At 36.1% G+C, this 15883-nt stretch overlaps 3 protein-coding genes across 3 annotated transcripts; 1 reads left to right on the forward strand and 2 right to left on the reverse strand.

Annotated features, from left to right (window-relative positions):
• Nucleotides 1-542: 542 nt before the first annotated feature.
• On the reverse strand, nucleotides 543-5533 carry LOTGIDRAFT_165488 (hypothetical protein; the record flags this gene model as incomplete). Its single annotated transcript, XM_009062500.1, has 5 exons — nucleotides 543-671; nucleotides 1001-1096; nucleotides 1218-1307; nucleotides 1450-1633; nucleotides 4938-5533. 5 exons carry the CDS (start codon nucleotides 5531-5533, stop codon nucleotides 543-545), a joined length of 1095 nt encoding a protein of 364 aa, XP_009060748.1.
• Nucleotides 5534-5935: 402 nt separating this feature from the next.
• On the forward strand, nucleotides 5936-13240 carry LOTGIDRAFT_165489 (hypothetical protein; the record flags this gene model as incomplete). The annotated part of the gene is made up of 4 exons (XM_009062501.1): nucleotides 5936-6019; nucleotides 9176-9788; nucleotides 10029-11452; nucleotides 12416-13240. 4 exons carry the CDS (start codon nucleotides 5936-5938, stop codon nucleotides 13238-13240), a joined length of 2946 nt encoding a protein of 981 aa, XP_009060749.1.
• Nucleotides 13241-14816: 1576 nt separating this feature from the next.
• LOTGIDRAFT_165490 (hypothetical protein) lies at nucleotides 14817-15326 on the reverse strand (the record flags this gene model as incomplete). Its single annotated transcript, XM_009062502.1, has 1 exon — nucleotides 14817-15326. One exon carries the CDS (start codon nucleotides 15324-15326, stop codon nucleotides 14817-14819), a length of 510 nt encoding a protein of 169 aa, XP_009060750.1.
• Nucleotides 15327-15883: the final 557 nt, after the last annotated feature.

Raw genomic sequence — 15883 nt, forward strand, 5'->3', positions numbered from 1 at the left:
TCCCTCATCAATGTAAAAGAGTGAAGGATCGGAATTTGAAACTCGGGGTGCGGAAACCCAATCCTAATCATTTCATCATCCCGTATGTTAAATCTTTCGCTTGCATCTTGAATAATTTGCGTAATGAATTGTTCAAGCCATTGAGTTACGACAGCATTATCATTAATCCTTACTTGCATTATTTCCGTGTAAACGTTAAATTTTGCCGAATACCCTCTCCTCACCGTTTCCAGGATGAATAACTGTTGTTGGTCTTCACCTGTACCACGCTATTAATTATAATAAACAAAACCAGTAAATTATGATAAACGTTTTTTTTTTGTTTTTTTTTAAAACTGATCAAGAAATCTCTGCGAAAGCAGACATTCTATCGAATCTTCTGTGTAAGGGACACCTATTCTTTCGATTAAACTGATGATATTCGGAGGTGTTCGTGAATAACTGTTGTTGTTCTTCACCTGTACCACGCTATTAAAAATAATAAAAAAAAAACCAGTAAATTATGATAAACGTTTTTTTTTTGTTTTTTTTTTTTAAACTGATCAAGAAATCTCTGCTTTCGCAGAGATTCTATCGAATCTTCTGTGTAAGGGACACCTATTCTTTCGATTAAACTGATGATATTCGGAGGTGTTCGTGAATAACTGTTGTTGTTCTTCACCTGTACCACGCTATTAATAATAATAAAAAAAACAGTAAATAATGATAAACGTTTTTTTTTTAAAACTGATCAAGAAATCTCTGCGAAAGCAGACATTCTATCACATCTTCTGTGTAAAGGACACCTATTCTTTCGATTAAACTGATGATATTCGGAGGTGTCCATGACGCCTCATCCTCGATAGGGGCGAAAAACTATAATATTGCCTAAAAATGGCAACGGGGATTTGCTAAAAATAAAATAGAAAATAACGATGTAAACAAAAGTTAATAAAATCGCAATGAAACAAAAGAAAAAAAAAAGACGATTGACGTTCAGTATAGTGAAATCTATATTTACCTGTCCAGACAATCTTTCGGGTGCGGCATTACGTGCTCCTTCTTCGTCGCTGGAAATTACTTCAATAAAAGGTGAAGACGGCGGCGGCGTTATTGTCTAGAAAATAAAATGAATCCGTTTTTTAATTTTATTTATTTTTACCATATATATGAAATGAAATGGAGTTTTACGTCCTGCTTTTCTGCATTACCATATATGAAAAACGGAATCGAATTACCTCGTTGTCCGAAAAAAGTTTAGGTGAAAACGGGGACGGTGGGATTACTTCTTGAGAATCATCATATTCATCATCTGAGAGGATAATAATCTTAAAAAGAAAAAATGTACGTTTTTTTTTGTTGTGATAAAATAAATAAGAACATTCAGAATATTGTTTTTAAATTTACACATCGTATATGAAATCGTAGAATAGCGTAATAATAAAAGACGCAAACACAGAAAATCCCTACCTCAAATGGTGATTGGGCACTAGGGGGTATCGCTGTTTCGTTGTTGTCGAAATTGTCCATTTCACCCTCGTATGGGCTCGACCACAGCTCATCGTCATCAATTAGTCCCCTTTCGTAGTCCATTAAAGCATTTAAAAGAATTTCATCCTCTCTATCCATATTGTTTGTTTTGTTTTTTGTAATACTAAAAAAGAAAAGAAAAAACAATCGATGCATTCGTTTCGATAATAATAGTAAGGCATGTTAAAGTTCGAAAAGCAAAAGTTAACTCGAAAACATTTCTAAAAAAAATCTGATCGCTTCTAGTAGCGAATTGACCGGAGCTAAATTTTGTTTTAAAGGGTCAATACCTCGGTATTCTACATTAAAAAAAATTTTTTAGTTGAAACTTTCAGAATAAGGAGAAATATTTTCTCTTCAATCTGGAGTTACATTTGCGTAAATCCGAATATTTACCAAACAGAAAAAAACTCCGAACATCTGATTTAAAATAGTTTTAGCGTTTAGAAATTAAGATGTTTTTTTCTTCTTTTTTTTGCGAGTTTTTTCATAATTAAAACTTTCTGATAATGTTAGACTCTTACTTCTTCAGATTTTGATCTATAATTTTTTTATTTAATCGCTCAAAAAAATTTGCCTTTAGAGGTTTTGAAATAAATAAATAACAGAGACGTTCTTATGATGAGATCCTTTTGTGAACATCTTAGAGACTGTTTCATTCGTCTCATCCATCAAATTATCAATTATTATCAATGTGGATTCACCATCATTTATCGTTACGTCGAATCCCTCTACAAACTCTACCCCAACTCTAAGATTTTCTGCGTAAAGAGCCTGCCATTCTCCGTAACACCATACAATTCTGGGGTACGGTGTCGAATGTCTCAACCAAACGATTCAACATTTTTACCACCAGGCGAGATTTGCCCGATTGTGTGGGGCCTACAATCATGCAAGTAAAAGATGTTTGAAGCCTCACATCCATCGTACCGAAATAAATAAGATTATATTAAATACTAGTTTTATATACATAAATACAAGAAATAAAGTAATACAAAATGACATACAGGTTGAATATCGCTGTTAACAGACTGGTATCCTTGACGAAAACATCATCTCATTTTTTTTACAATATATTTAATTAGACCCCTCACTTTTTTAAGTACTAAATCTCTCCAATGCATTTTTGCAGTATCGAACAGATCGGACCTTTGTTCGAACAGTAGAGGTTGAAATAACATGAAAGTTTTTTTTGTTAAGTTTTTAAAACACTCTTCGAAATACATCTCAACGAAATCGAGCTCTTCTTAAAATTCGTTTATTCCTAGGCAGCTGTGACCGAGCTGATTGTTGATACTTTCGGCACATCCATCACATTCTTCTGTAATGCACATGGTAATTTTCTCATTAGTCATGTGCGCTAATATAGCAACTACTAGATCAATTACATCTTGCGATGGACAATAATGTGCACCCAAAACCTGTTTTAAACATCGTTCGCAAAACTTGACTACTGTTCATTGGTATTATACCGGGCCTCTCCAAATAAACTCCTTCAACTCTTACTTGACTGCCATAGCAATCGGGCTGATCCCATCCTTTATTGTACGCGTTTGCTATACATGTTTTCACATCTGTATGCCATTCTTCTCCTTGGGCCGTTAGTGTCTAGTCTTTTGGTGATGCTTTAGAAGATGATCTTGACGGACAGACGTATACCATATAACGAGCCTGACTTAAAATCATTTGTCCACGTTTTAACCACAGCGTTAAAAACATTTTCTGGGATGGTGAAATGTGTGACCTGCCCATTTTTCCAATGCTTTCTCGTTAGTACCACATGCTTAATCTCGCTAAAAATACAGGAAAGAGTCTCACTGATCACCTCCCTTATCACAACTTCGGGTTGTACAATATACTTTTCATCATTCAATTCGTCTACCGATAGTTTAAAAGTCACTTTTCGTCGGGCACTGTCTCTACACAGGCTTATGATAGCCCCTTCCGTAACATTCCCATCATTGAAATAACACTTGATAGTCATCGAAAATTTCAGTTACCGCTAAAAGAGCCATTTTTTAAACTAATGTTCTTAACCCCTGATACCAGTCATATTTATTCATTACGGGGACAATGTAGAACCAATCACTTTTTTACAATCCTGTAACGCCTCCCATACACGAGGCAATGTTTCCCCAATGGTACCAAAACAATCCTTGAGTATGAAAAATTGATCGATACTCAAGTGATACCCTTTTCTGGAGGGTTTCAACATTTGTTTCTCCTCGCACCAATAAAATTTCCGTATGTCCACACCTGGATACTTCTTGTCAACGGACACTCGTACATGATCACCCAAGTCTATTGACTTATTTTCCGCCAATCCACTTAACCACTTTACAAATTTCTCAATTTATATTGTTGTTCAATAAATTTACAGGATGAAAGTTCACATTACAGAAGCATATTACTTTATGGTAGTCAAATGCAAATTGATGAAGCGTCGACACAAAATCACTCTTATCCAGTATCAGTGCTAAAGCTAACCTAGCTAACATATCTTTGGATTAATTTCACTGACATAGAATGCTGTCAGCTGATGTAGCAGGGTTTCCCAGAACAACTTGTCAAATTCAACAGTTATAACAAAATCTGTCACTGTATAAACTGTAAAGTCACACCTTTGTAATTTGCAAACACCCATTTGACTTTGAATTTGAGTATAATACCTTCAGCTGAATATCTCCATTGTCATTGACAAAGCAAAAATAATGAACTGTTCCACTATTTGTATGGACATTTAACTTCTATTAAATACTGGTCGGACCCACAGCTCACTAATCCATCTGGACTTGCACCAAAATATGAAAATTCCTCGCAAAGCACTAAGCCCATGTCAGATATATGCACTGTATTGTCCCTCTCCACAGCTGAAATATATAAATGTTGTAACTATTTTACTACCAGTTACTATCAACATCAGTTGTGTATACAATAGAAAATACTATGCCATTTAAATACTATAAAGTAGGCTTACTTATTATTGATGCTTCCTTCGTTAACCTAGTGCATATAATTGGTATGTTCTTTGGTGAACATGTTATAACAGAGAAGACTTCATTAAAGTATTAATTATATTGTAAACTAAACATTATATACACAGCAGTGTTTCAAGACATGCGGACTAGATTAAATCATAGAATAGGACTAAACGACCTCCTTGGTCAATTCGTCTTAAAGGGACATTACTCTGTTATGATATCCAGACTACATTTAAGCGTATGAGTCTGAATATCCTCCAATAATTATACTGGATATTGAATTACAATACAAAGATTGACTTATAACAGTGAGATCTCATAGGCTATATACCCCTTGAATTTGAAACCTACAAAATGTGATGGTTCATTTTGAACACAGATAACAACAGTGGAATTAAAGTTGTTGGGCAATACATTTTTCAAATTAATAAGTGGTATTTTACTTACCCTGCAGGACATGTGCAATTCGCTTTCACAACTTGAAAGGGACCATCCTTTGTTACCAACATCCACTGCTCATATACACCTTGTTGCATGGATGGATAGTACTTTGAACGTATGTAGCACAGTTGACTAGTGTCGCTTATTTCATTAATCCTGATTTTGTGAATATAACCTTTGTAAAAGTTCAATCCCCTGATATACTGTCTATAATACTGCATTTTACCAGCATCTTCCGTCCTGTGGCTACTGTGAAGGAGATATTTCTCAATGTCATTGATGGTCACATTAGGGAAATGGAAAGATTTTCCCATCCAGCGTGATGATAGCTCTGATATGGTACGGGCGCCGTCCGCACTTAACGAGTTGATATTATTATCAACGTTTGTATCAGTATCAGACTTCTCAACAGAATCAGCGATCGTCTGCATTCGTATAGCATCAACAACACGCTGGGCAAGTGTCAGTTTGTTTCCACTTATTTTCATGTGATTTAACCTGAGGAAGGTATGTATTTGTACTTTTGTAAAATTCAGTAGATCTTCAACGGTTGTTTTTGATGATATTGACAGGGATTCCGTAGATGTAACGAGCGAATTCATAATTAAAGTCCAATATAAAAATCGAGCGGTCTAGTACGGAAGCGTCCTGGGGCCATAATATTTAAAACAAATATTTTATTTTATTATCATTTAATTTATGTTAATAAGACGAAATTAAGACATTAATTTCAAGATATCTTGATTGGATATTAAATTTCATTTCTTTAAATGGAACCAACAGCGCTCTGGGGACATGACATTGGTAAAAAAAAAACCATTTTATTTCGTCTTATATATCTCCTATTTAGAAATTAAGACATTTTTTTTGACTTAACTATCTCGTAATAAAACATTTATTTTCGAGTTACGAACTGCAGATCACCCATTTGTATTTATACCGTCAGAGCTATGAGTAGGTCTACTAATCCCACAAATTTCCACGAATCTGATGAATCGGACAGTATGGCCGAAGACAGTCCGTTTTCCTTCTTTCTAGAATCTTTGAAAATTGAAGCAGAGACCATAGCTAAAATGCAAAATGACGAGGTAAGTAGACAATTAAATTGTTTGATGACTACAAAATATAGGTATAAACCCCTCCCCCCCTCTCCTTCCCCATTCCACCTAAGCATGTTAATCAGGCCAAAAAACCGGTAATCATTTTTATACGCCCACATTGAAATGTGGTCGTATATTGTCGTAGCCCCTCTCCGTCGGTCCGTCCGTCCACAATTGGCTTGTGAACGCGATAGAGGCCACAGTTTTGGTCGGATTTTAATAAAATTGTGTGTGTTATAGGTTAATATGCATAAGATCTTGGACAAGTTCGAATTTCGATTCGATTCGACAAATTCACGGAAAATTAACCCTTGATACACCACAAATACGTTCAAGGTGGCTTGAGAAGAGGCCACAGATTTGGTCGATTTTTTAATAGAATTTTGTGAAAAGGTTTATTGATAAATCAAAATTAGTTATACAATGTTATACATATAAAACACAAAAGGATATTATGGTATAACTCACTTCTTTAAAATCATATTATGTCGTCATCAGATGAAATGAAGTAGTGGGGTAAACACTGTTATACATCAAATTGAATTGGGTGTGGGTTATGTGCGTTATATCAAAGACAAAATGGAAACTATGAAAGGCGTATAGGTCATTAAAGGGATTGTTAGGAGCTTTTCTAGCCTGTGTATCGGGGACACTTCCAACTTTTATTTGAGACATTCGAACTTTCCGCCAGATTCCGTAGTTTCTGTTATTCTGTTAATACTACGGAACCGGATATCGTTAGTGATTAGCTAATCCTAACAACCCTAACCCTAAAAAAATACCTATACATTGCTATCTTATCCTCGGCCTGTGCTTTCGTAATTTCAATTCTATAGTGTTTTTACAAAACCACGCTCACCTAAAAAAACATAATGTCAGAAACCGGATATGTAGCCACGTGATCAAATTAGCCAATCAGTAGGGAACCGGATCCGGTTCTTTATACACTTCCTTTTTGATACGCCCACATTGAAATGTGGTCGTATATTGCCGTCGCCCCTGTCCGTCCATTGGTCCGTCGGTCCGTCCGCCCGGCTTGTGAACGCGATAGAGACCACAGTTTTGCTTGGATTTGAATAAAATTTTGTGTGTAGAATTAAATTCATTAGATCTTGGACTAGTCGAATTCTGGTTTGATCCGACAAATATTCAATGAGTTTTACACCCAAAATACGTTAAAAATGGCTTGTGAACGCGATAGAAGCTAAAGTTTTGGTTAGATTTGAATAAAATTTTGTGTGTAGGATTATATTCATAAGATCTTGGACAAGTTCGAATTAGGATTATAGGTTGTAACATTGCATTTAAGTTAGATTCGACAAATACTCATGGAGTTTTACACCCAAAAAACATTAAAAATTGCTTGTGACTACAATAGCAGCTACAGTTTGAGTCGGATTTGAATAACATTTTGTGTGTAGGATTATATTCATAAGATCTTGGACAAGTTCGAATTTGGGTTAGATACGACAAATATTCATGGAGTTTTACACCCAAAATATATGAAAAATGGCTTGTGAATACAATAGCAGCTACAGTTTGAATCGGATTTGAATAAAATTTTGTAGGTAGGATTACATTCATAAGATCTTGGACAAGTTCGAATTTGAGTGCGACCTGACAAATATTCACTGAGTTTTACACCCAAAATATGTTAAAAATGGCTTGTGAACGCGATAGAGGCTACAGTTTTAGTCGGATTTTAATAAAATTTTGTGTGTAGCATTGTATCTATAAGACTTTGGACAAGTTTGAATTCGGGTACGATTCGACAAATCTTCATGGAGTTTTACACCCAAAATATGCTGAAAAATGCCTTGTGATCAAGATAGAGGCCTAAGTTTTGGTCGGATTTTAATAAAATTTTGTGTGTAGTACTTATCCATAAGATCTTGGACAATGTTGAATTTCGGTTCTATTCAACAAATATTCACTGACTTATAACCCTTTATACTAACAAAAATAGAAGTTGGAAGTGTCTCCGATACACACAAATAGGCTAGAAAACCTCCTAACCAAACCCTTAAAGTGAACTTCTTCCAAATGCATATTTTTGGAAAAGTAATTACTTTTTCGGCCTGATTAGTATGCTTAGACTTTATAGCAAAATAGTTTAGGGTCGTTTCCTAGTCGTTTTTCTGTGTCTGTTTTTCGTTTCTATTTAGACGCTTGCTCGCTAACCTAGAGGTCCAGGGTTCAATCCCAGCAATACCTTTGGATTTTTCAAGCCGTTTCCCCTGTCAGGGAAGGCATCCGACGAATCAGATATTCGACCCTTTTGCTATAGAGGTTTAGGATGAAATTCTATCAGCTGTTGAATTTTATAAACCCTGTGACTGGGGGTTTCGTACATAAAAGTAAGATGTTCCTGTGATTTTTAATTCAGCAATTCCCCTTTGGGTTCCCCGTAGTTATATTAAAAATAAAAAACCAAACGTCTGATTCACAAGCTACATGTATTACATGAAAACCTTAACTAATAAACGTAATCAAGTGAGTCAAATGTAAACAAAGAGTGGTTCGGTTTTTACATCTGTTTTGAAGTCCCCAACCTATTATTCTATTAATCATGTCTTAAAGATAATCACTGTGGGGATAGGAATTCGACAATAGGTATAATTTTTAATTGAACGTTTATATTTTAAGCGAATGACGAAATAAAAGTGTACAACTTTTTTCGGTCGAACTTGTTTCGACATTCGACATTCGACCAATACGTACTGTGAACATTTACTCCAATTTAATTAACTATCCAGTATTTTGAAGATCCCACTTGATAACCATGACTCGTGGCAAGACCACCGGAACGAAAGGCAATAATAAACGGGCAAGACCCATTCTTCACTTGAGTCCTCGGCAGAATTTTTGGACAAACTTTTAAAGGACGATAACTCTTTAAAGATTTTCATAACCAATCTCCTTAAAAGTGAAGCTGCTAAGTCGCACATTGTGAATCAACTAAAACCTGATCCGGAATTATTTCAGCCATTTATGAAAAGGATTACAAAGCTTGAAGATAGGATCGATGATCTCGAGCAATACTCCAGAAGAACATGTCTAAAGTTTTCAGGTGTCCCTGAGGAGGCCAACGAAAATACAGACGACATTATCTTAAGTATTGTGAATAATGAAATTCTATTTAAGGACAATATACATATCACTTTATATGATATTGGTCGAAGTCACCGAGTAGGTCCTCGTCAGGAAAATCGGCCACGTGACATAATTGTGAGATTCCTTAGTTATCGATGTCGTGCATTGGTATTTGGCAAGAAGTCGAATCTGAAAGGATACAACCGTGACAGAAATTTCAAGATTTTCGTTAATGAGGCTTTAACAAAGAATCGTGCAGGTATTTTCAAACGGGTGCGTGATCTTCATAAAGAGAAGCTGATCGACAGCTGTTGGACCTATGACGGGAGGATCTGCATCAAAACTCTTCAGAATAAGATTGTAACCATACAATCTGAGTCTGACTTGGTAGAATTTGTCGTTCCTTTATTAGACTATTCAGTGCCTCAAACAAACGAAAATATCGTGAGGGAACCTAACCCAAGAGATATCCGAGTGCCAAGTCAAGCGGCTAACCCCGTCCCAACCACGATGCCTGGTCCCTCTAACTTGTCGTTTAATACTGGACCATCCTCCACATCGACTCCCGTCCCGAAGATAACTGATTTTTTCACAAACGGTCGAAGACATGTTGCACCTGCTACATCCGCTTCTGGTTCTATCGTTAATAGAGAGGCTTCAGATGGTACGATTTTGTCGGGTGGCAACCATTAGCACATTCCATGGGTGAACCAGAAGTTGTTATTTGCTGTCTGGAACATTAACGGCCTAAAATCACTGGCTGACGATAACTATTTTCTTAATTATATTTCCAAGTATGACATTCTTCTCTTATCGGAAACGTGGTTGAAGGACAGTGACAAAATAGCTCTAAAGGGATTCTCTCCGGGGATTTTTATTAATCGTGGTGATGCCTTCCATTTAGGTAAACGCAGTGTAATATGTGGAGGTCTAGCAGTATTTGCTATGTATCCGTTCGAAAATTCCATATCTGTAGTGCAGAAAAGGTCCTGGGGTCTGTGTGTACTCAAAATCAGTAGTGTATCTCGATCTAATATCTCTAGTGACCTCTTCATCATATTCGTTTATATTCCTCCCGAATCCAGTTCTTTTCACAGTCTGTGTGATTTTGACATTTTTCTTGAGCTTCATCAAACTTGTTTGGAATTCCAAAAGTTGGGCAGTATTATCGTCTGTGGCGATCTAAATAGCAGAACCAGTACTGTCTCTGATCAGATATTCCCCTTAAGTGATGACCGGTTTATTTCGAACAGCTTTTTTGATCAATGTGATGTCTCTGTAAATTATAAAGATAGATCTTCCGAGGATGTTGTTGTCAACAACTTCGGTAGAAAACTACTTGATTTATGTAAATCAATTGGTTGTGTGATTGTGAATGGCCGACAGGGGTCGGACTCTAATGTTGGTAAATTTACTTTTAATTCCTCAAGAGGTTCCAGTGTCATTGATTATGTTTTAGCAGATCCCTTCTCTTTTGAATGTTTATCCAATTTTACTGTTGAAAACGCATCAGAATTTTCAGACCACTGTGCATTATCCTTTGGTTTTAACTATAATCCTGAAACTGTGAACTTGAAACGTCCCCCCGAAAGTCTTGAAACTGTTTTCATTAAGTGGGATTCTAAAAGGTCCGATGAATTCAGGCAATCTTTAACCAACCAATTGATAAAACTAAATGAGCTAGTGGACTCCTATGCTAGTTGTAACGATGTTAACATACTTGTTAAGAATATAACTTCTCTATTTTATGATATTTCTGTATCATGCTTCGGTCGCAAACAAAAAATACGGAATAATTCTAGACGTTTTTCATCCAAATTGAAACATAATGAGTGGTATGATTCTAATTGTAGGAAAGCTAGGTCTAAATTTAACCGGAGTCGAAACAGATTCGTAAAGACGCGTACAGATTATGATAGATTAATTTTCTGTGAACACAGAAAACTTTTCAATCGAACAAAACGCCGGGCTAAATTTAGTTTCGGTAAGGAATATGGTAGGCGACTCAGTGCTCTTCATAGATCAAACCCAAAAGAATTTTGGAAATCCTTGAAAACCCAAAAACGATTTACTCGCAAATCAAGTTTAACTTCTACTGATTTCTTTAATCATTTCAGTGCGTTATATAATCATCAATCAGAGATTAATAATGTTGCCATTGAAAACACCAACAATATATGTATTGGGTCACTTGACTACGAAATAAGCTCTGATGAGGTTTTATTTGCCATTCGAAAACTTAAGTACGACAAAAGTTGCGGTCCCGATCAAATTTGTAATGAATTTTTCATCGAAAGTTCGGACATCTTACTTCCGTTTCTTCGCAAGGTTTTCAATATAATTTTTGACTCGGGATGCTATCCGGAAATTTGGTGTAGCAGTATTATAGTTCCCGTGCCAAAGAATGGTGACCCCAACATGGTTGACAATTATCGCGGAATTTGTGTTATAAATATATTTGCGAAATTATTTTCAACTATTTTGAATCGCCGGCTCACCAAATGGTGCGAAACAAATGAGCTCCTCGATAATTGTCAATTCGGATTTAGAGCTCATAGGAGTACTGTGGATGCAATATTTGTTCTCGATGGAATAATAAGCCATTCTCTAAACAATAGAAAAAAATTAATGTGTGCCTTTATTGACCTAAAAAAGGCTTTCGACTATGTGGACAGACAACTCTTGTTATTTAAATTGAACTCCCTTGGAGTTAGTTGTAAAATTATAAAAATGATCAAATCCATGTATAAAGATGTTAATTCAATTGTAAGGTTCAACGGTTCTTTGTCGAAGCAGTTTTGTAGTCATTCAGGAGTTAAGCAGGGGGAACCTCTGTCCCCTCTGCTTTTCCTGATATTTATCAACGATCTCCAGGATTTTCTTTGTAATGATAATCCTGATTATGTAAAGATTGGTGATTTATTAGTTTATTTATTGCTATTTGCTGATGACACGGCACTTTTTGCAAACTCTGCTTCAGCACTCCAAACACTGTTAGATAAATTTAGTCAGTATTGTCGCTCATGGAATCTTGAAATTAATGTTAATAAGTCCAAAGTTGTCATATTTCATCGTGGTAAACTATCTGCGAATTATACATTCAAGTTAGAATCGATCGATCTCGAAATCGTAAACGAGTATATTTATCTTGGTATCCTCTTCTTTCAAAATGGAAAGTTCCATCGCGCACATAAGAGAATTGCAACCCAGGGTAGAAAAGCGCTTGGCTCTCTCATCTCTATGTTAAAATCCTCTTATTTAAATACATCTAGCAAATGCTTGTTATTCAAGTCAACGGTAATATCTGTACTTTCATATGCATCCGAGGTTTGGGGTCTGCTTCCTGGTAATTCTTTAGAAAATATTCAAAACGATTTCGTGAGGTACATTCTCCGTCTAGGAAAAGGCACCCCGCTAGCAGCAGCATTGGGAGAAGTTGGTCTTTTCCCATTGTCAATTTTGCGCAAAATCACGTCTCTTAAATTCTGGTATAAAGTCGTTTGTTCTGACAATCCTTTGATTTTTGGTGTATATAAAATTCTATGTCAAGATGAAATGAATGGCAAGCGTAATTGGGTTTCTGGTATTAAATTTCTTTTTAACGAACTCGGGCTAACATTTGTCTTTGAGAACCCTCAGCTTTTCAACCCATCTGAGATTAAAAGGCGAATTGAAGACCAGTATCTTCAAACTTGGCATTCGAATCTCGAGAATTCCAGCAAGCTCCGGTTCTATAAAAATTATAAATCTTCATTCGAGTTCGAATCGTATCTTGATGCAAACATCGGTGACAAATTCAAATTCCTTATTTGTAAATTTCGTGTCGGAAATCTGAAACTCCATATTGAAATAGGTCGTTTCAATAAAACTATTCGTGAGAAGAGATATTGTTTGTGTTGCAAGTCTAAGTACATTGAAGATGAATTTCACTTTCTTTTATGTTGTCCAACTTATAATATAATTCGCCGTCAGTTTTTCCACCGTCAATTCTGGTCATTTCCATCTTTATACAAAATGAACAGATTAATGACCCCACAAACAGATAGAGAACTTTTAAATCTAGGTAAATTTATCTTCCAAGCTAATTCCATGAGAAATCAACTTTTATATGAATAATGTATATGTAATTTGGTTTGCCTGTTGGTAAATGTGTACATTGCAATGTTTTTCTTTTTTGGTTTTTTACTATTTTTTTTTGCTATATTGTTATTGTATATATGTTCGATTGTTCTATACGGCTATAGCATGTAATTGCTTCGCTTTAATAAAAAACTATAAACGGCCCTAGTATACTCTATATCTCATATCGAAAATATTAGACCTTATCTACGGTGGTTCGTATATGACATCGATTATTTTTTTTTATTTTGAATGGAAAAATGGAATATAATTATAAAACATAATTTTGAATTTAAATCAGGTTAATTCAATGATATATAGTAATTAAAAACTTTTTCACCATGGTGGAAATACATTTCACCCAGACGGAAATAATTTTCACCTAGGTGATAATTCTAGAAAAAAAATAATTAAATATTATTGAATTATCACCAGAGTGAAAATTAATCTCCACCCGGGTGTAAATTCGTTTTTTTTTTAATTCAAAGTTTAGGAATTATCATCTGGGTGAAAAGGGTGGAAATTCAAGTTTTTAGATAAATATTATAGAATTACCACCTGAGTGAAATTTCATTTTCATCCGGGTGGAAATTCAAGTTTTTAATTCAAAATAATATTTTATAATTATATTCCAGTTTTGCAATTAAAGGGGCACAGGCTTCATTTTCGTGGGTTGATTTGGATAAGTCTCAAAAACACCATTGAAATTTAAGCCTTCAAATTCATGTGCATCCATAATTATTAGCATTTGAAAGTTATAATGGCCTACTACACAATATTAGCGATACTATGCAATATATAGAGAAGTCATATATAGAGTAGTAGGGGGATAGGGCTAGGAACTTTGGTTGCTAGGCAACGGATGACGTCATAATGATTGCTAGGGATGACGTCACATCCGGTTTAAGGATGCGCATGCGTGACTTCCGTTGCTAGGGAGATGACGTCATTGGGGAAACCCCTACGGGAATCCCGATGACGTCATGGGAAATCCCAAGGGGGAAATCCCAATGGGGAAATCCCAAGGGGAAATCCAAAGGAGAAATCCCAAGGGTAAAACCTCAAGGGGAAATCCCAAAGGGAAATCTCAAGGGGTAAAACCCAAGGAAAAGGGAACTCTTTTATTTTGATTAGGTAGCCCTGAAAAGGGCTGTTTTTTTAACTCACTCCTTTTAGAAGAGCCTTCGACGAACTCTGTGACGGAACCTCTGACGGACGCTGGCTAACAGCTTTGGAGTGATTCTCCGTCTTCGAGGTGTCTCGTTCACCGCCGACTCTTCCAAAAGGTAGATGTCATCCGGAGTGATGATGACAGTTTTACCATTGCGGGTAAATACTTTGACAGGACTGTCATCCACTTCCACAAGTTGCACAACAATCATAGGTTGGGCTGCCATGGTGCAAATGAATGGCCAAAGACAAATGGCTGCGATTTTATAGGCTGTCAACCGGAAAGAGATTTGGATTGGATAAAAAAGATCACGTGGTATTTTTTTAAACTTTATTCAACTATAATCAATCAACAATGAACAATAATAACATAATAAACTAAAGAATTGAACTATAACAATAACTATAACGTATTTACATCCATAAATCTTCGACAAGTTTGGCCATCCTCAAATCTTAAACAGGGAAAATGGTCATGGGTCCAAGCATGTACTAAACGATCATTTTCAGTCAGATTCGATTTAAACACCGACAAGGCTTTTGATGTGGGTACGTGGAATCTATGACACAGGTAAAATAGGCAATAATGACCACACACAACACTTTGGAGTCCTTGAATCCATTGGGAGTTGTGTCGTACTGGTCCTTGACGTTGAGCAAAGTCGGCAAAATCTTTATGGTTTTCTTCGCAGACAAACACGGTCCAATGTTTTCCAGGCTGGTCTTCGTCATCGGTGTTAACGACGTATGCCATGGGATAGTGGGTTGGTTTTAACGTCTGTAATTGATTTCTAGCCAGGACACCCCCAAATTGTTCAGGGATATGACAACCCAATCCTTCCTCCAACTGTGCAGTATACAAAGGTTTACCAATCCACCAATATTTGGCGGTTGACGTCGATTTCCAAGACATTGTCGTATTCAGCAAACAATAGCAAATTAAGTGGATTCTGTGGAGCGTTTTCGAATCTCAATTCCAAAGACAAACTTCCAGACGACTTGGGGTGAAAATTGACTTGATCTGCTCCGTGGTCATTGGTTAAATCGAAACCAAAAAGAGTGTAGCCTTTAATATAGTCGTTGTAAGACATATCCAAATCTTCTTTGCTGTTGAGTATTCCTACTCTTTTCATCAAATCTAAATATGGTGTTGTGGCTTGTTTGTTTGGAAAATCCATGAAATATTCTTCCACCACATCGCCATTTTTCATCAGTTTGATGTATTCTAATCGATGATGATGGAACTTGAATGGATTCTTGATGGAATTGCCGTCGTAAGAATCGTTCTCCACCAAACCCAAAATGAGACGTTTAGGCAAGACTTCGTTGATGAATAAATTATCCAAAACGTGAAAACGTCGACGACTGGGTATGCTGATGTCTTTGACGACTACTCGTTTGAGTGGATATTTGGCGTTGTTCGATTGTAGTTGTTCAGCAATTCGTGTGTAGGTTGATGGTGCCAGCGTA

This window comes from Lottia gigantea (genome assembly GCF_000327385.1).
Source record: "Lottia gigantea unplaced genomic scaffold LOTGIsca_51, whole genome shotgun sequence".
NCBI lineage: Eukaryota > Metazoa > Mollusca > Gastropoda > Lottiidae > Lottia > Lottia gigantea.